The following is a 13,424-nucleotide window of genomic DNA, read 5'->3' as shown; positions in this document are numbered from 1 at the left end:
CTCCTGTTTAGAAGTCTGTCACACTGTGCTCGCTTCGGCGGCACATACACTAAAATTGGAACGATACAGAGAAGATTAGCATGGCCCCTGCGCAAGGATGACACGCAAATTCGTGAAGCATTCCATATTTAAAAAAAAAAAAAAAAGGCTATCACACCATAACTGACTGATATGAAACTGATTGAAGACGTTAAGAACATATCAGCTCAAGGGGCTCAATTGTACACTGTTTTCCTTGCAATGATGGAAGAACTAAACAAACATAAAAGCCCTGATGTGTGGATGTACACCAATGAATGGGCTATGGCCATTTGCCTGGTCATATGGTTAGGATGAGAGGCATTAAAAACCTAGACTAATAAAAGGATGTGCCAGGTGTGATGGCTCATGCCTATAATCCCAGCACTTTGGGAGGCGGAGGCAGGTGGATCACCTGAGGTCAGGAGTTTGAGACCAGTCTGACCAACATGGTGAAATCTCGTCTCTACTAAATACAAAAAGTTAGCCAGGTATAGTAGCACATGCCTGTAATCCCAGCTACTTGGGAGGCTGAGGCAGGAGAATCTCTTTAACCTGGGAGACAGAGGTTGCAGTGAGCCCATTGCACTCCGGCCTGAGCAACAAAAGCGAAACTCCATCTCAAAAAAAGAAATAATAAATGGATTATTAATGAGGCAATGGCTCTATGAGAATCATTATGAGAATTTAAGGGGTGCATTAAAGTAGAACATGTTGATGCTCAACAAAAGAACTTTCTTCAGGATCAGGAGATAAATGGAACCAGCAAGTAGATGTCTCAGCCTGCTTGTTTGAGGTGGCTATCTGGATCCCCAAAATGAGCAGATATGGGAGACATGCAGCAATGCAGAGATGGGCTGACAACTGATGTATTCGTCTTGTACCCTCTGATGCACAGTAAGAGCCATCCTGTCTGCCAGAAAAGGAGAAAGAGACTGCAGATGACTATGGTGTATATTCCCCAGAAGAAAGTCCCCCCACTCCCACACACAGTTGGCAAGTATACTACCCTACTGCCATTATCTCCAGGAGGCTATAAATGATCATTCTTAGAAATAGACATTTACACTGGATTGAGCTTTGCATATCCAATGGGAAATACAAAAGTTCAAAACATTGTAAGATGACTGGAACAGAAGATACTGCACCCCTACCAAGTTACATGTCATCAGACCAAAAAATATACTTTATAGCCCATAGTATCCAAAAACAAGCAAAGAGGTTATCAGATCAAATAGACATATCATGTTAGATATCATCCTCGGGGTAACAGCCTGATAGAAAACAGAAATGGGAAATAGAAACATTTGTCTAAACAAATGTATGCTTCATAAATGTATGCTCACACTGGACCTGCGCAGGGCTAAGGGAAGGTCCCCGCTCCACAGATTCCTCCACTTTTCTGGACATGGGGAGGTGGGCGTGGAGGAGCACGATGTTATCACTATACAGTTCTTAGCTACATCACCTCAGCTTCCTTTTTCCTATATAATGCAGTGGTCCTGGGACCAGGAAAACAACTGTGGATGCCCAAAGCAGGAATGATCCCTAAGCAAAAAACTTGAATTAGACTTTTAAACCATTATTCCATAACTCCTAAGGGCCTAATGAGATGGACTGTGCCTTCACCCCACGTGGAGTTGACTGGGAATGCAGCTGCACTGCCTAGCAGTCAGAGGAGTCCGCTAGCTCTGTAACCACGTAACTCAACCCTGAAAGAATATGAATAAACTGAGGAAAAGGCACTTAGTAGACTACTACTACTGCAGGCCATCTGGTGCAGATATCCCTTCCAAAGATGGAAAAGTTCACATTCTGGGTACCTGACTGTATTCATTTCCCATGGCCTCTATAACAAAATACCACCAAAACTTGATGGCTTAAAACAACAACAATTTGGCCAGTCGCAGTCGCTCACGCCTGTAACCCCAGCACATTGGGAGGCCGAGGTGGGCAGATCACCTGAGGTCAGGAGTTCGAGACCAGCCTGACCAACATGGAGAAACCTTGTCTCTACTAAAAATATAAATTTAGCCAGGAATGGTGGTGCATCCCTGTAATCCCACCTACTTGGGAGGCTAAGGCAAGAGAATCGCTTGAACCCAGGAGGTTTAGGTGAGCAGAGATTGCACCATTGTACTCCAGCCTGGACAACAAGCGTGAAACTTTGCCTCAAAAAAAAAAAAAAATTTCTCATAGTTCTAGAGACCAGAAGGACAAAATCAAGACTGGCAGAGATATGATCCCTCCAGAGGCTCTGAAGAATACATTCCATGCCTTTCTCCTAATTTCTGGAAGCTGCTGGTAGTCTTTGGCATTCCTTGGTTTGAAGCCACATTAGTCCAACCTCTGCCACCTTTATATGACCTTCTCCTCCGTGTAGGTGAAATCTCTGTCCACCTCACTCCAATAAGGATGCCTTCTCATTAGATTTAGGTCCCTCCCAGATAATCAAGGATGATCTACTAAGATTCTTAATTCTATCTGCATAACTATATATGCATATACTCTTTTTCCAAATAAAGCAAGAGTAATAGGTTTCAGGGAATAGGATGTGAACATATTATTTTCAGGGCCACCATTCAACCCACTACAGCTCATCCCATCCCAACATTCACCCCAACCCAATATCCCCCAAAGCCTCAACCAACACAGCATCAACTCTAAGTCCAAAATCTCATTTAAGTATCATCAGCTTGAAAATCCCAAGTGTTAGAGATTCTGTATATAATCCATCCTGGGATTAAATTCCTCTACATCTATGGACCTCTCACACTAGAAAACAAGTTATCTGCTTCTAAAATACAATGGTAGGAAAGGCCTAGGATAGAATATTCCCATTCAGAAAGGAAGAAAGGGAAGAAATAAAGAGATCACTGATTCCAAACAAGTTCTAAACCAAGCAGGGGAAATTCTATTAGATTTCAAGGTCTGTAACTAATCCTCAGTAATTTGTATTTCTGTTCTCTAGGCCCATGATGGCTCCATCAACCTCTGCCTTTGCAGCCTGATGGCTCCATTACCTTCTGCCTCTGGCCTTCAATTCATTCTTGCTTTTTCTTTTAAACTATAACATGCTTTCAGCTGACGTCTATCAACTATACAATTTCTTTTACACTGACAAGGCTTATAACATTTTAAGTCTGTTCTATAACTATACTTAAGTCTTTGGTGCTTTGTCTATTGATAAATTCTAAAGACTGAACACCAATGTGGTGTTTGTGATGGTATAAGTAAATGAATATTATTCATGGGACAACCAAATAGTATGGTCAGACCTGTAATGAAGGAAATGTTACTCTACATCAATAAATCTGAGCTTCTCAAGAAACAATGTTTCATGTCTCAACCAAATAGCCTTTTTTTTTTTTTTAAATACAGGCATACCTTGAAGATACTTCAGGTTTTGTTCCAAACCACCACAACAAAGTGAGTATTGCAATGAGTCACACTAACTTTGTGGTGTCCCAGTGCACATAGAAGTTATGTTTACACTATACTGTAAGTGTGTAACAGCACTGTGTCTAAAGATATGTACATACCTTAATTTAAAAATACTTAATTGCCTAAAGAGGCTAAGGGTCATCCGAGCCTTCAGCAAGTTATCTTTTTGCTGGCTGAAGGTCTTGTCCTGATGTTGATGGCTGCTTAGTGATAAGGGTGGCAGTTACAAAAGTTGAAAGTGGCTGTGGCAATTTCTTTTTTTTTGTTTTTGAGACAGAATCTTGCTCTGTCACCCAAGCTGGAGTGCAGTGGCACGATCTCAGCATTCCAGCCATTCTCCTGACTCAGCCTCCCAAGTAGCTGGGATCACAGACGCCCGCCATCAGGCCCAGCTAATTTTTGTATTTTTAGTAGAGACGGGGTTTTGCCATATTGGCCAGGCTGGTCTCAAACTGCAGACCTCAAGTGGTGTCCCTGCCGTGGCCTCCCAAAGTGCTGGGATTACAGGCATGAGCCACCATGCCCAGCATAGCAATTTCTTAAAATGAAAAAACAATGAAGTTTGCCATATTGACTTTTTCTTCCATGAAAGGTTTCTCTTCCACATGCCATGCTGCCTACCCACAGCACAACTTTCTTCACAATTGGAGTAAATCGTTTCACAACCTGCCACTGTTTTATCAACCAAGCTTATGTAATACTCTAAATACTTTGCTGTTATTTCAGCAATGTTCATAGTACCTTCTCAACGACTAGATTCTATCTCAAGAAACCAGTTTCTTTGCTCATCCACAAGAAGCAACTCCTCATTTGCTCATGTTTTATCATGAGGTTGATAAAATTCAGTCCTATCTTCAGGCTTCACCACTAATTCTAGTTCTCTTACTATTTCTAACACATCTGCAGTTACTTCCTCCACTGGAGTCTTGAACCCCTCAAACTCATCCATGAAGAATGGAATCAACTTCTTACAAACCCCTATTAATGTTGATTTTCTTACCTCTTTCCATGAAGTCTAAATGTTTTTCAAGGCAGCTAGGAATGGTGAATCTTTCCCAGAAGGTTTTCAATTAACTTTCCCCAGATCTATCAGCAGAGGAATTACTACCTATGACAGCTATAACCTTACAAAATATATTTCTTAAATTATAAGACTTGAAAATTAAAATAATGAGCTGTAGAATTGACGTTGAGTTGGCAAGCATGAAAACAACATTCATCTCGTGTATCTCCATCAGAGCTTTTGCATCTGGTGCACTGTCAATGAGCAACAATGTTTAAAAGGGAATCTTTTTTTCTGAGCAGTTCTCCATAATGGGCCTAAAATATTCAGTAGATCATACTGTAAGCAGATGTGCTGTCAGCCAAGCTTTGTTGCTCCACTGATAGAGCACAGGCAAGGTAGAGTTACCATAATCCTTAAGAGTCCTAGGTTTTTTAAAATGGTAAAGAAGCACTGGCTTCAACTTAGTAGTAGCATTAGCCACTACCAAGAGAGTCAATCCGCCCTTGGAAGCTTTAAAGCCAGGCACTGACTTCTCCTTTTCGGCTAGCCATATGCAGGAAGCTGAAACTGAACCCCTTCCTTACACCTTGTACAAAAGTTAACTCAAGATGGACTAAAGATTTAAACCTAAGACCCAACACCATAAAAACTCTAGAAGAAAATCTAGGCAAATACCATTCAGGACATAGGCATGAGCAAGGCCCTCATGACTAAACACCAAAAGCAATGGCAACAAAAGCCAAAATAGACAAATGGGATCTAATTAAACTCAAGAGCTTCTGCACAGCAAAATAAACTATCAATAGAGTGAACCAGCAACCAACAGAATGGGAAAAAATTTTTACAACCTACCCATCTGACAATGGGCTAATATCCAGAATCTACAAAGAACTTAAACAAATTTACAAGAAAAGCATCAAAAAGTGGGTGAAGGATATGAAGACATTTTTCAAAAGGAGACATTTATGCAGCCAACAAATCTATGAAAAAATGCTTATCATAACTAGTCATTAGAGAAATGCAAATCAAAACCACATTGAGATACCATCTCATGCAGTTAGAATGGCAATCATTAAAAAATCTGGAGACAACAGATGATGGAGAGGATGTGGAGAAATAGGAACGCTTTTACACTGTCTGTGGGAGTGTAAATTAGTTCAACCATTGTGGAAGACAGTGTGACGATTTCTCAAGGACCTAGAAATAGAAATACCATTTGACCCAGCAATCTCATTACTGGGTATATACCCAAAGGATTATAAATCGTTCTATCATAAAGACATAAGCACAGGTATGTTCACTGCAGCACTGTTTACAATAGCAAAGACCTGGAACCAACCCGAATGCCCATCAATGATAGACTGCATAAAGAAAATGTGGCACATATACACCATGGAATACTATGCAGCAATAAAAAAGGATGAGTTCTTCTCCTTTGCAGGGACATGGATGAATCTGGAAATCATCATTCTCAGCAAACGGACAAAAGAACAGAAAACCAAACACTGCATATTCTCACTCATAAGTGGGTGTCAAACAATGAGAACACACGGACACAGGGAGGGGAACATCACACAACGAGGCGTGTTGGCAGGTGGGAGAGCTAGGGGAGGTATAGCAGGGGGTGGGGGGATTGGAGAAGAATAACATTAGAAAAAATACCTAATGTTGATGATGGGGGATGGATGTAGCAAACCACAGTGGCATGTGTGTACCTATATAACAATCCTGCACGAGCTGTACATGTACACCAAAACTTAAAGTATAATAAAGAAAAAATAAAAATAAATAAAACACTTAAAGTAAAAAAAAAGAAAGAAAGAAAAAGAAATAGGAAAAAAAAAAAGTCTTAGGTGGCATCTTCTTCCAAAGGAAGGCTGTTGGTTTCATGTAGTCATCTTCACCAATTATTTAGCTAGATCTCTAGATAACTTGTTGTAGCTTCTATATCATCACCTGTGGTTTTACACTGCACTTTTAGGATATAAAGATCATGTCTTTTCTTAAATGTCACACACCAACCTCTCTTTGATTCCACCTGTTCTTTTGCAGCTTCCTTTTTTTTTTTTTTTTGAGATGGAGTTTCGCTCTTATTACCCAGGCTGGAGTGCAATGGCGTGATCTCGGCTCACCGCAACCTCCGCCTCCTGGGTTCAGGCAATTCTCCTGCCTCAGCCTCCTGAGTAGCTGGGATTACAGGCACGCGCCACCAGGCCCAGCTGATTTTTTGTATTTTTAGTAGAGACGGGGTTTCACCATGTTGACCAGGATGGTCTCAATCTCTGGACCTCATGATCCACCCACCTTGACCTCCCAAAGTGCTGGGATTACAGGCGTGAGCCACTGCGCCCGGCCGCAGCTTCCTTACCTCTTTCACCCTGCACAGAATGGAGAGAGTTAAGGCCTTGTTCTGGATTAGACTTTGGCTTAAGGGAATGTTGCAGATGGTTTGACCTTCTATTAAGACCACTTCGACTTTTTCCATATCAGCAATGAGTCTGTTTTGCTGACTTCTCATCAAATACAAGGGAAACCCAAATAAGATTATTGAAGATTACTCATCAGAAACATTGAAGGCCAGAAGGCAACTGGTTGATACATTCAAAGCGCTGAAGGAAAAAAAATCAAGCAAGAATCCAACAAAACTATCCTTCAAAAATGAGGCAGAGATTAAGACACTCCTAGGTAAACAGAAATTGAGGGAGTTCACTAGCACTGGATCCGTCATACAAGAAAACTGGCCGGCACGGTGGTTGATGCCTGTAATCCCAGCACTTCAGGAGGCCAAGAGTCTAAGACCAGCCTGACCAACGTGGTGAAACTCTCTCTCTACTAAAAGTACGAAAATCAGCTGGGCATGGGGGTGCACACCTGTAATCCTGGCTACTCAGGAGGCTGAGGCAGGAGAATCCCTTGAACCCAGGAGGCAGAGGTTGCAGTGAGCTGAGATCACATCACTGCACTCCAGCCTGGGCAAGAGAGCAAGATTCCGTTTAAAAAGAAAAAAGAAAAGCTATAGAGAGTCCCTGTCCCTTCGGGTTTAAATATAAGGACACCAGACAGTAACTTAAGGCCACATGAAGAAATAAAGACCTCTGGTAAAGGTAAATACATAAAAAATTATGAAAGCTAGTATTATTGTAAGTTTGTGTTGTAATGCTATTTTTTGTTTTCTACATGATTAAAGAGACTCATGCATTAAAAAATTAGTCTGTTTTTCAACACACAGTGCATAAAGATGGAATTTAAAGATACCAACAACTTAAAGGAGTGAGAACAGAATTGTAAAGAAGAGTTTTTAAGGTTATCAAAGTTAAGGTGATATAAATTCAAATTAGCGTACTATAACTTCAGGATATTAAATATAATCTATACAAAGAAAATAGCTAGGGAATATACACAGCAGAAAATGAGAATTAAAATGTTTCACTCAAAAACGACTTAAACACAAAAGAAGGCATTAATATAGAAAAGGAGGGACAAAAAAAGCAATGAGGCATATAGAAAATAAACAGCCAAAGGACAGAAATAAATCCTTACCAGGACTCACTTTAAATGTAAATGGATTACACTTTAAATGTAAATGGATTAAACTCTCCAATCAAAAGAAAGAGATTGGGAAAATCAATTAAACAAACAAACAAAAAGCATGATCCAACTCCATGCTGTCTCCAAAAGCTACAAAGAGGATAAAAGGGAAAAAAAAATATTCCATGAAGATATAGCAGTTCCCCTTATCAATGGAAGATATGTTTCAAGCCCCAGTAGATGCCTAAAACCATGGATAGTACCAAACTCTACGCAGTCATTCCTTGATATCTGTGGAGCATTTGTTTCAAAATCCCCCTGCAGATAACAAAATTCACAGATGCTCAAGTCCCTGATATAAAATAGCATAGTATTTGCATATAATCTATGCACATCTTCCCATACACTTTAAATCACCTCTAGGTTACATCTAATATAATGTACATGTTATGTAAATAGCTGATATATTGCATTGGTTTTTGAATTTTTAATTTTATTGTTTTAATTATTATTTTTAAGTATTTTAAATCCATATTTGTTGAATCCATGGACGCGGAATACAGAGAGCCAACTGCATATACTGTGTGTTTTTATCACACTGGATATGATAAAGTTTAATTTGTAAATTAGGCACATCCTTTATATATGGATACTAAAAGTAGATTAACAACTACTATTAAAAGTAAATTAACAACAATAAAATATAAAAATTGTAACAATATATTGCGATAAAAGTTACTGTGATGCATGTGGTCTCTCAAAATATCTCATTTTACTGTACTCATCTATATTTAGACTGTGGCTAACTGGGGGTAACTCAAACCATGGAAAGCAAAGTTGCAGATAAAGGGAGTACTACCATAGCAGCCAGAAGAGAAAAGGGGTGGCTATACCAGTATCAGAGAAAACAGATTTTAAATGAAAAGGCCAGAAAAGACCAAAAAAAGATTTAATAAATGGGTTAACACAGCAAGACATAACAATTATAAACATTTACATACCTAATAACAGACCATCAAAGTATATGAGGCAAAAATGGAAAGAACTGTAGAAAGCACTGACCATTTTAGAGCAACAGTTGGAGACTTCAATACCCTACCCTCTCAATGATTAATACAACAACCAGACAGAAAATATGCAAAGCAATATTAAGATTTCAATAACTCAACAAAGTGACTAAATATAAGAGATATACACAAAATACTCTATTAGATATACACAGAATACTCTGCCTAACAACAGAATCGACATTCTTTTCAAGTGCACATGGAACATTCTCCAGGATAGACCATATGCTGGATTACAAAGTAAGTATCAATAAACTTTAAAAGACAAAGTATCTTCTCCAACTACAACATAAAGTTAGAATAATAAAAGAAAACAAAAAAAAATCCCAAATTTGTAGAAATTAAACAACAGACCCTTAATCAACAACAAAGGAAATTAGAAATACTTTAAGATAAATGAAAACAAAAAGATGATATACTAAAATTTATGGGATGCCACAAAAGCAGTGCTAAAAGAGAAATTTAAAGCCATAACGCTTATGCTAAATAACAGAGATCACTAACCAACAAACTAACTTTAGAACTTAAGGAACAAGGAAAAAAAAAAATAAACTAAACCCAAAGCAAGCAGAAGGAAGGAAAAAAATAAAGATTATATCAAGGCATAAAGTAAAGAAAAGTTAACAAACCAAAAGTTGGTTCTTTGAAAAGCTTAACAGAATTGATAAACCTTTAACTTGACAATGAATAAATGTATAAGGAAGGAAATAGAAAATCACCATTAGAACACCACAGTAATAATTACTATGTGCAAAATCCACTGATACGGATATTCAATTGGTACATAAAAGTTTAAGAAAAAATAGTTTATTTATACAGTCTCAGAGTATTTCCTCTAACATACTGATAAATTATGAAGGGAAAAATAGCAACTTTACAGTGAAGAAACACAGTAGGTACCACTGTAGTTAAGCAATCAAAGTTAATTAACATCACCAGTAAAAAGATATCAGCATCATTTCTTCTCTGAAATGATGCTCTGAGAAGGGCACACCAGGAACCAAAACCCAGGTCTTATTATACCCCAAAACTTCATACTGTTAATCATCTTGCTATAAATAAGCATATTTTCTTTCAAGACACTGATAAACAGATTTGTTGGGAGAAAGCACCAAGGTACTATATCAATCAGAACATTCTCTCATTTGTGAAATATACCAATTCTGTACAGTTACTCAGAAAAGTGTAAGTAGTGAGAAAAGACACTGCCTAATAGGATATTCTCCAGTCTGATGAATGGAAATTAACTAACAGTGTGCAAGTGAGGCTAGTATATAAAAGGGAAAACATAACGGAACTGATATTTACTGGTGCTTGATACACATTAGGTAGTAATATACAGCAGGTAGTAATAATAAACATAGCAAATATAACAATACATATTTAATTTTAATTTCATTTGATTTGTAATTTTTGTTACATTTATTTAATAGTGATGGCATGTACTATTACATTTATTTACTCATTTAACCCTGAAAATAGCCATATGAGGCAGGTGTTACTATTAGCGCTACTTTGTAGGTAAGGAAATAAAGGCATGAAAAGTTGAATTACTCACTAGGTGGCATAACCTACCCACATTATACTACCTCCCGGAAAATATCAGCTTAATTAATAAGTGTCAGCTAGGATGCTAAATGCCTTACATATCCTATTCCTCAAAATATTCCTGTCCAGCGGTTTTATTATACCAAATTTAAAAAAAAATTAAAAAATAAAAAAACACCAAGGCTCTGATTGGCTGCCCAAACACTGCAAGATATTTAGCACATTTGGCTTCTACCTGGTAACTGCCAGAAATGTCCCTCCTCCTCAGTCACTGTGATAAGCAAATACATGCCCCCCACAAACATTTCCAAATGTCCCTAAGACAGCAGTACTTCCCCAAAGTGCTTTAAAAAGTACTGGACGTTAAAGATTATTAGGTGACATGTGAACCTAGGGTGCGTATGATTCCAAAGCCAATGTTCCTTCCAATAAAGGCACCGACTTGTAAAGGAGTTGAGATCGAGATCGAAACAAACGTACAAAGACAGGAAAACAAAGTTTCACAAAGTGTATGGGGCAATACACTCCAGATGAGGAAACTATAGTAGCAAATAACTGAAAATTACATTAGTCCATAATGTATAACAGTAATTTATGTCATTTGTTGAAGTTAGACATAAAGCATGGACAAATTTGTAAAGTATTTGTAGTATCTACTTAGGAAATTGGGATTTCTTTCAGAACTCTGAGTGAGAACTGACATCATTAACATGTTATTTATTTTAAAAGGTGTAAGCTGAATAAAGGTATGGGGGTAGGAAGTAAGTCTTCCTAAAATAATTTATTTTAATTTCACCAATCCAGTATTTTCAAATGTTTAGGATGCTTTTCCATTCAGTGTTACATAAGCTTTAGAATTTATGAGTAAAAATCATCTACACTACTCCAGTCAATCTTAATAAGAAATTCAGAATAGGGGAAAATATTCAAAGCAATGCCAGCATAATTATGATACAGATCACAAAACATTCTCCCAAACACACAAATACGAACACTTTTATTTTCTTAAGAGATTAATAGCTTTAGTATATAATATGCAGATATAAGCTTCTAAAAACATTTAATATTATAAATATTAACAGACAAAAATTACTGTAGCAGTAGTCTACAACCATATTTTGGTTGTTTAATGGAATTTGCATGTAAATTCAAGAGCCCACAAACACATGTGCACTGCAAACAAAAATTTAGTAATCAACTTTAATAATCAGTTACCTTTGCAATAATGACTTCTTTCTTCAGGATCTTCATAGCATAGTATTTTCCACTTGCCTTCTCTCGAACCAAAATGACTTTCCCAAAAGTGCCTTTACCTAGCAGTTTCAAATAGTCAAAATCATTCATTGTCTGAAAAACACAAATTAAAAATATAATATGAAGTATTTGATGCAATTTATTTGTTAGCATATATGTTTGCAACATCCACTCAAAAATAAATTTTACCAATTTCTAAGCACATTTAAATGAAAAAGAATCAGACTGGCATTGGCTATCTCACTAGCAACCATGGATGCTGAAAATAATTTAAGCAGTTCTCAGATATTGGAGAAAATGATTCTGAATCTAGAATTCCTCAGCCAAATTATCAGTTACATAAAAGGGCAAAGGAGAAAAAAAAATTATTTTCACTCATTTTTAAGGACTCAAGTTTTCAAGGATTTAGGAGTGCTGCTATCCCCAGAAAATGTGATAATCAAAAATGTTCCACACAAACAATTTCCAAATATGCCTAAAAAAGCAGTGCTTTGGAAGGAGCTATCTGAGAATTTACTCTAGCAAAATAACGATAAAACCCAAGAAAGAAAAAGATATAAGATATATTTATAAGAAATGTTGAGAACCTCGTATAGCTCTGTAATAAGGAATCTAAGAAAGCAGCTGTTATTCCTGAGAGAATAACTGATGCAATTCAGAACAGCAAGGCAGGGAGTTTTAAGAAGAGTATCTTTAATTAATCTGCCTGTTTTCAGTTTCACTTCTCCTGCTTAAGTCAGGTAATTCCAAGGATTTTGCCAATCACACTTAGCATTTGTCTCTATAGTCCCCTCTGTGTACACTCTTCCGGCTCTGCTCTATCAATATTCTTCCAGAAACTTCCAAACTTTTGAAAACACTTGTGCCCTAATGCCCCTCCCCGACCCAACTTTTCATTTTTGTGGACTTGCCTTCTTTTGAAATTCCTTTACTATCATATTAATAGGTTTTTGAATAGAAGAGGAGGTAATTGTATGTGGTCAGTTTACTTAAATTTATACTCACTTTAGAAGTTTATAAATAACAAAATAAGTAGTTAGGTTTTATCTTGAAATCACAAGTCACAGAAAGTTTTAGTGCCTTTTATAACTTTTTTCTATCATATATCTAAAGTAAACATGAGAAATGTTTCAAATCAATGTCTTCAGCTTCCATCTTAAGAAACTTTAAAAAAGCAAATCAAACTCAAAATTAGAAGAAAATGATAAAGATCAGATCGGAAATCAAATTTTAAAAAGAAAGAAAAACAATAGAGAAGAACCAGCAAAATCAAAAGCTAGTTCTAAAAAATCAATAAAAATTGATAAGCCTCTAGCTGGGTTGGTCAGAAATAGACGAGAGAAGCACCAACTACCAATATCAGGAATGACAGAGGTGGCATCACTAGAGTGTCTACAGATATTGAAAGAAACGTAAGACAATATTACAAACGGCATTTTGACAATAAAATTGACACCTTCAATGAAATGAGTGAATTCCTTGAAAGTCTTAAGCTATGAAAGTATACCCAAGAAGAAACAGATAAATTGATAACCCTACATGTGTAAACAAAAATTAAG

General features: G+C 37.2%; 1 protein-coding gene and 1 non-coding gene across 4 annotated transcripts in view; one reads left to right on the top strand and one right to left on the bottom strand.

Moving 5' to 3' along the window:
* Positions 1–13,424, bottom strand: part of AKT3 (AKT serine/threonine kinase 3) — a 333,950-nt gene that overhangs the window by 124,989 nt on the left and 195,537 nt on the right. For all 3 annotated transcript variants that reach the window (XM_017531949.2, XM_037739836.1, XM_017531947.2), the window contains one exon: positions 11,827–11,958. In XM_017531949.2, coding sequence (XP_017387438.1) covers positions 11,827–11,958 — 132 coding nt within the window. The remainder of the gene's footprint in view (positions 1–11,826; positions 11,959–13,424) is intronic.
* Positions 26–132, top strand: LOC119471824. Its single transcript, XR_005200912.1, has one exon. It is a non-coding gene; the product is annotated as a U6 spliceosomal RNA (small nuclear RNA).

This window comes from Cebus imitator, unplaced genomic scaffold (assembly GCF_001604975.1).
Source record: "Cebus imitator isolate Cc_AM_T3 unplaced genomic scaffold, Cebus_imitator-1.0 Scaffold75, whole genome shotgun sequence".
In the NCBI taxonomy this organism is placed as follows: domain Eukaryota; kingdom Metazoa; phylum Chordata; class Mammalia; order Primates; family Cebidae; genus Cebus; species Cebus imitator.
Note: the sequence above shows the minus strand (reverse complement) of the source record. Positions and strands in the feature narration are given on the sequence as shown.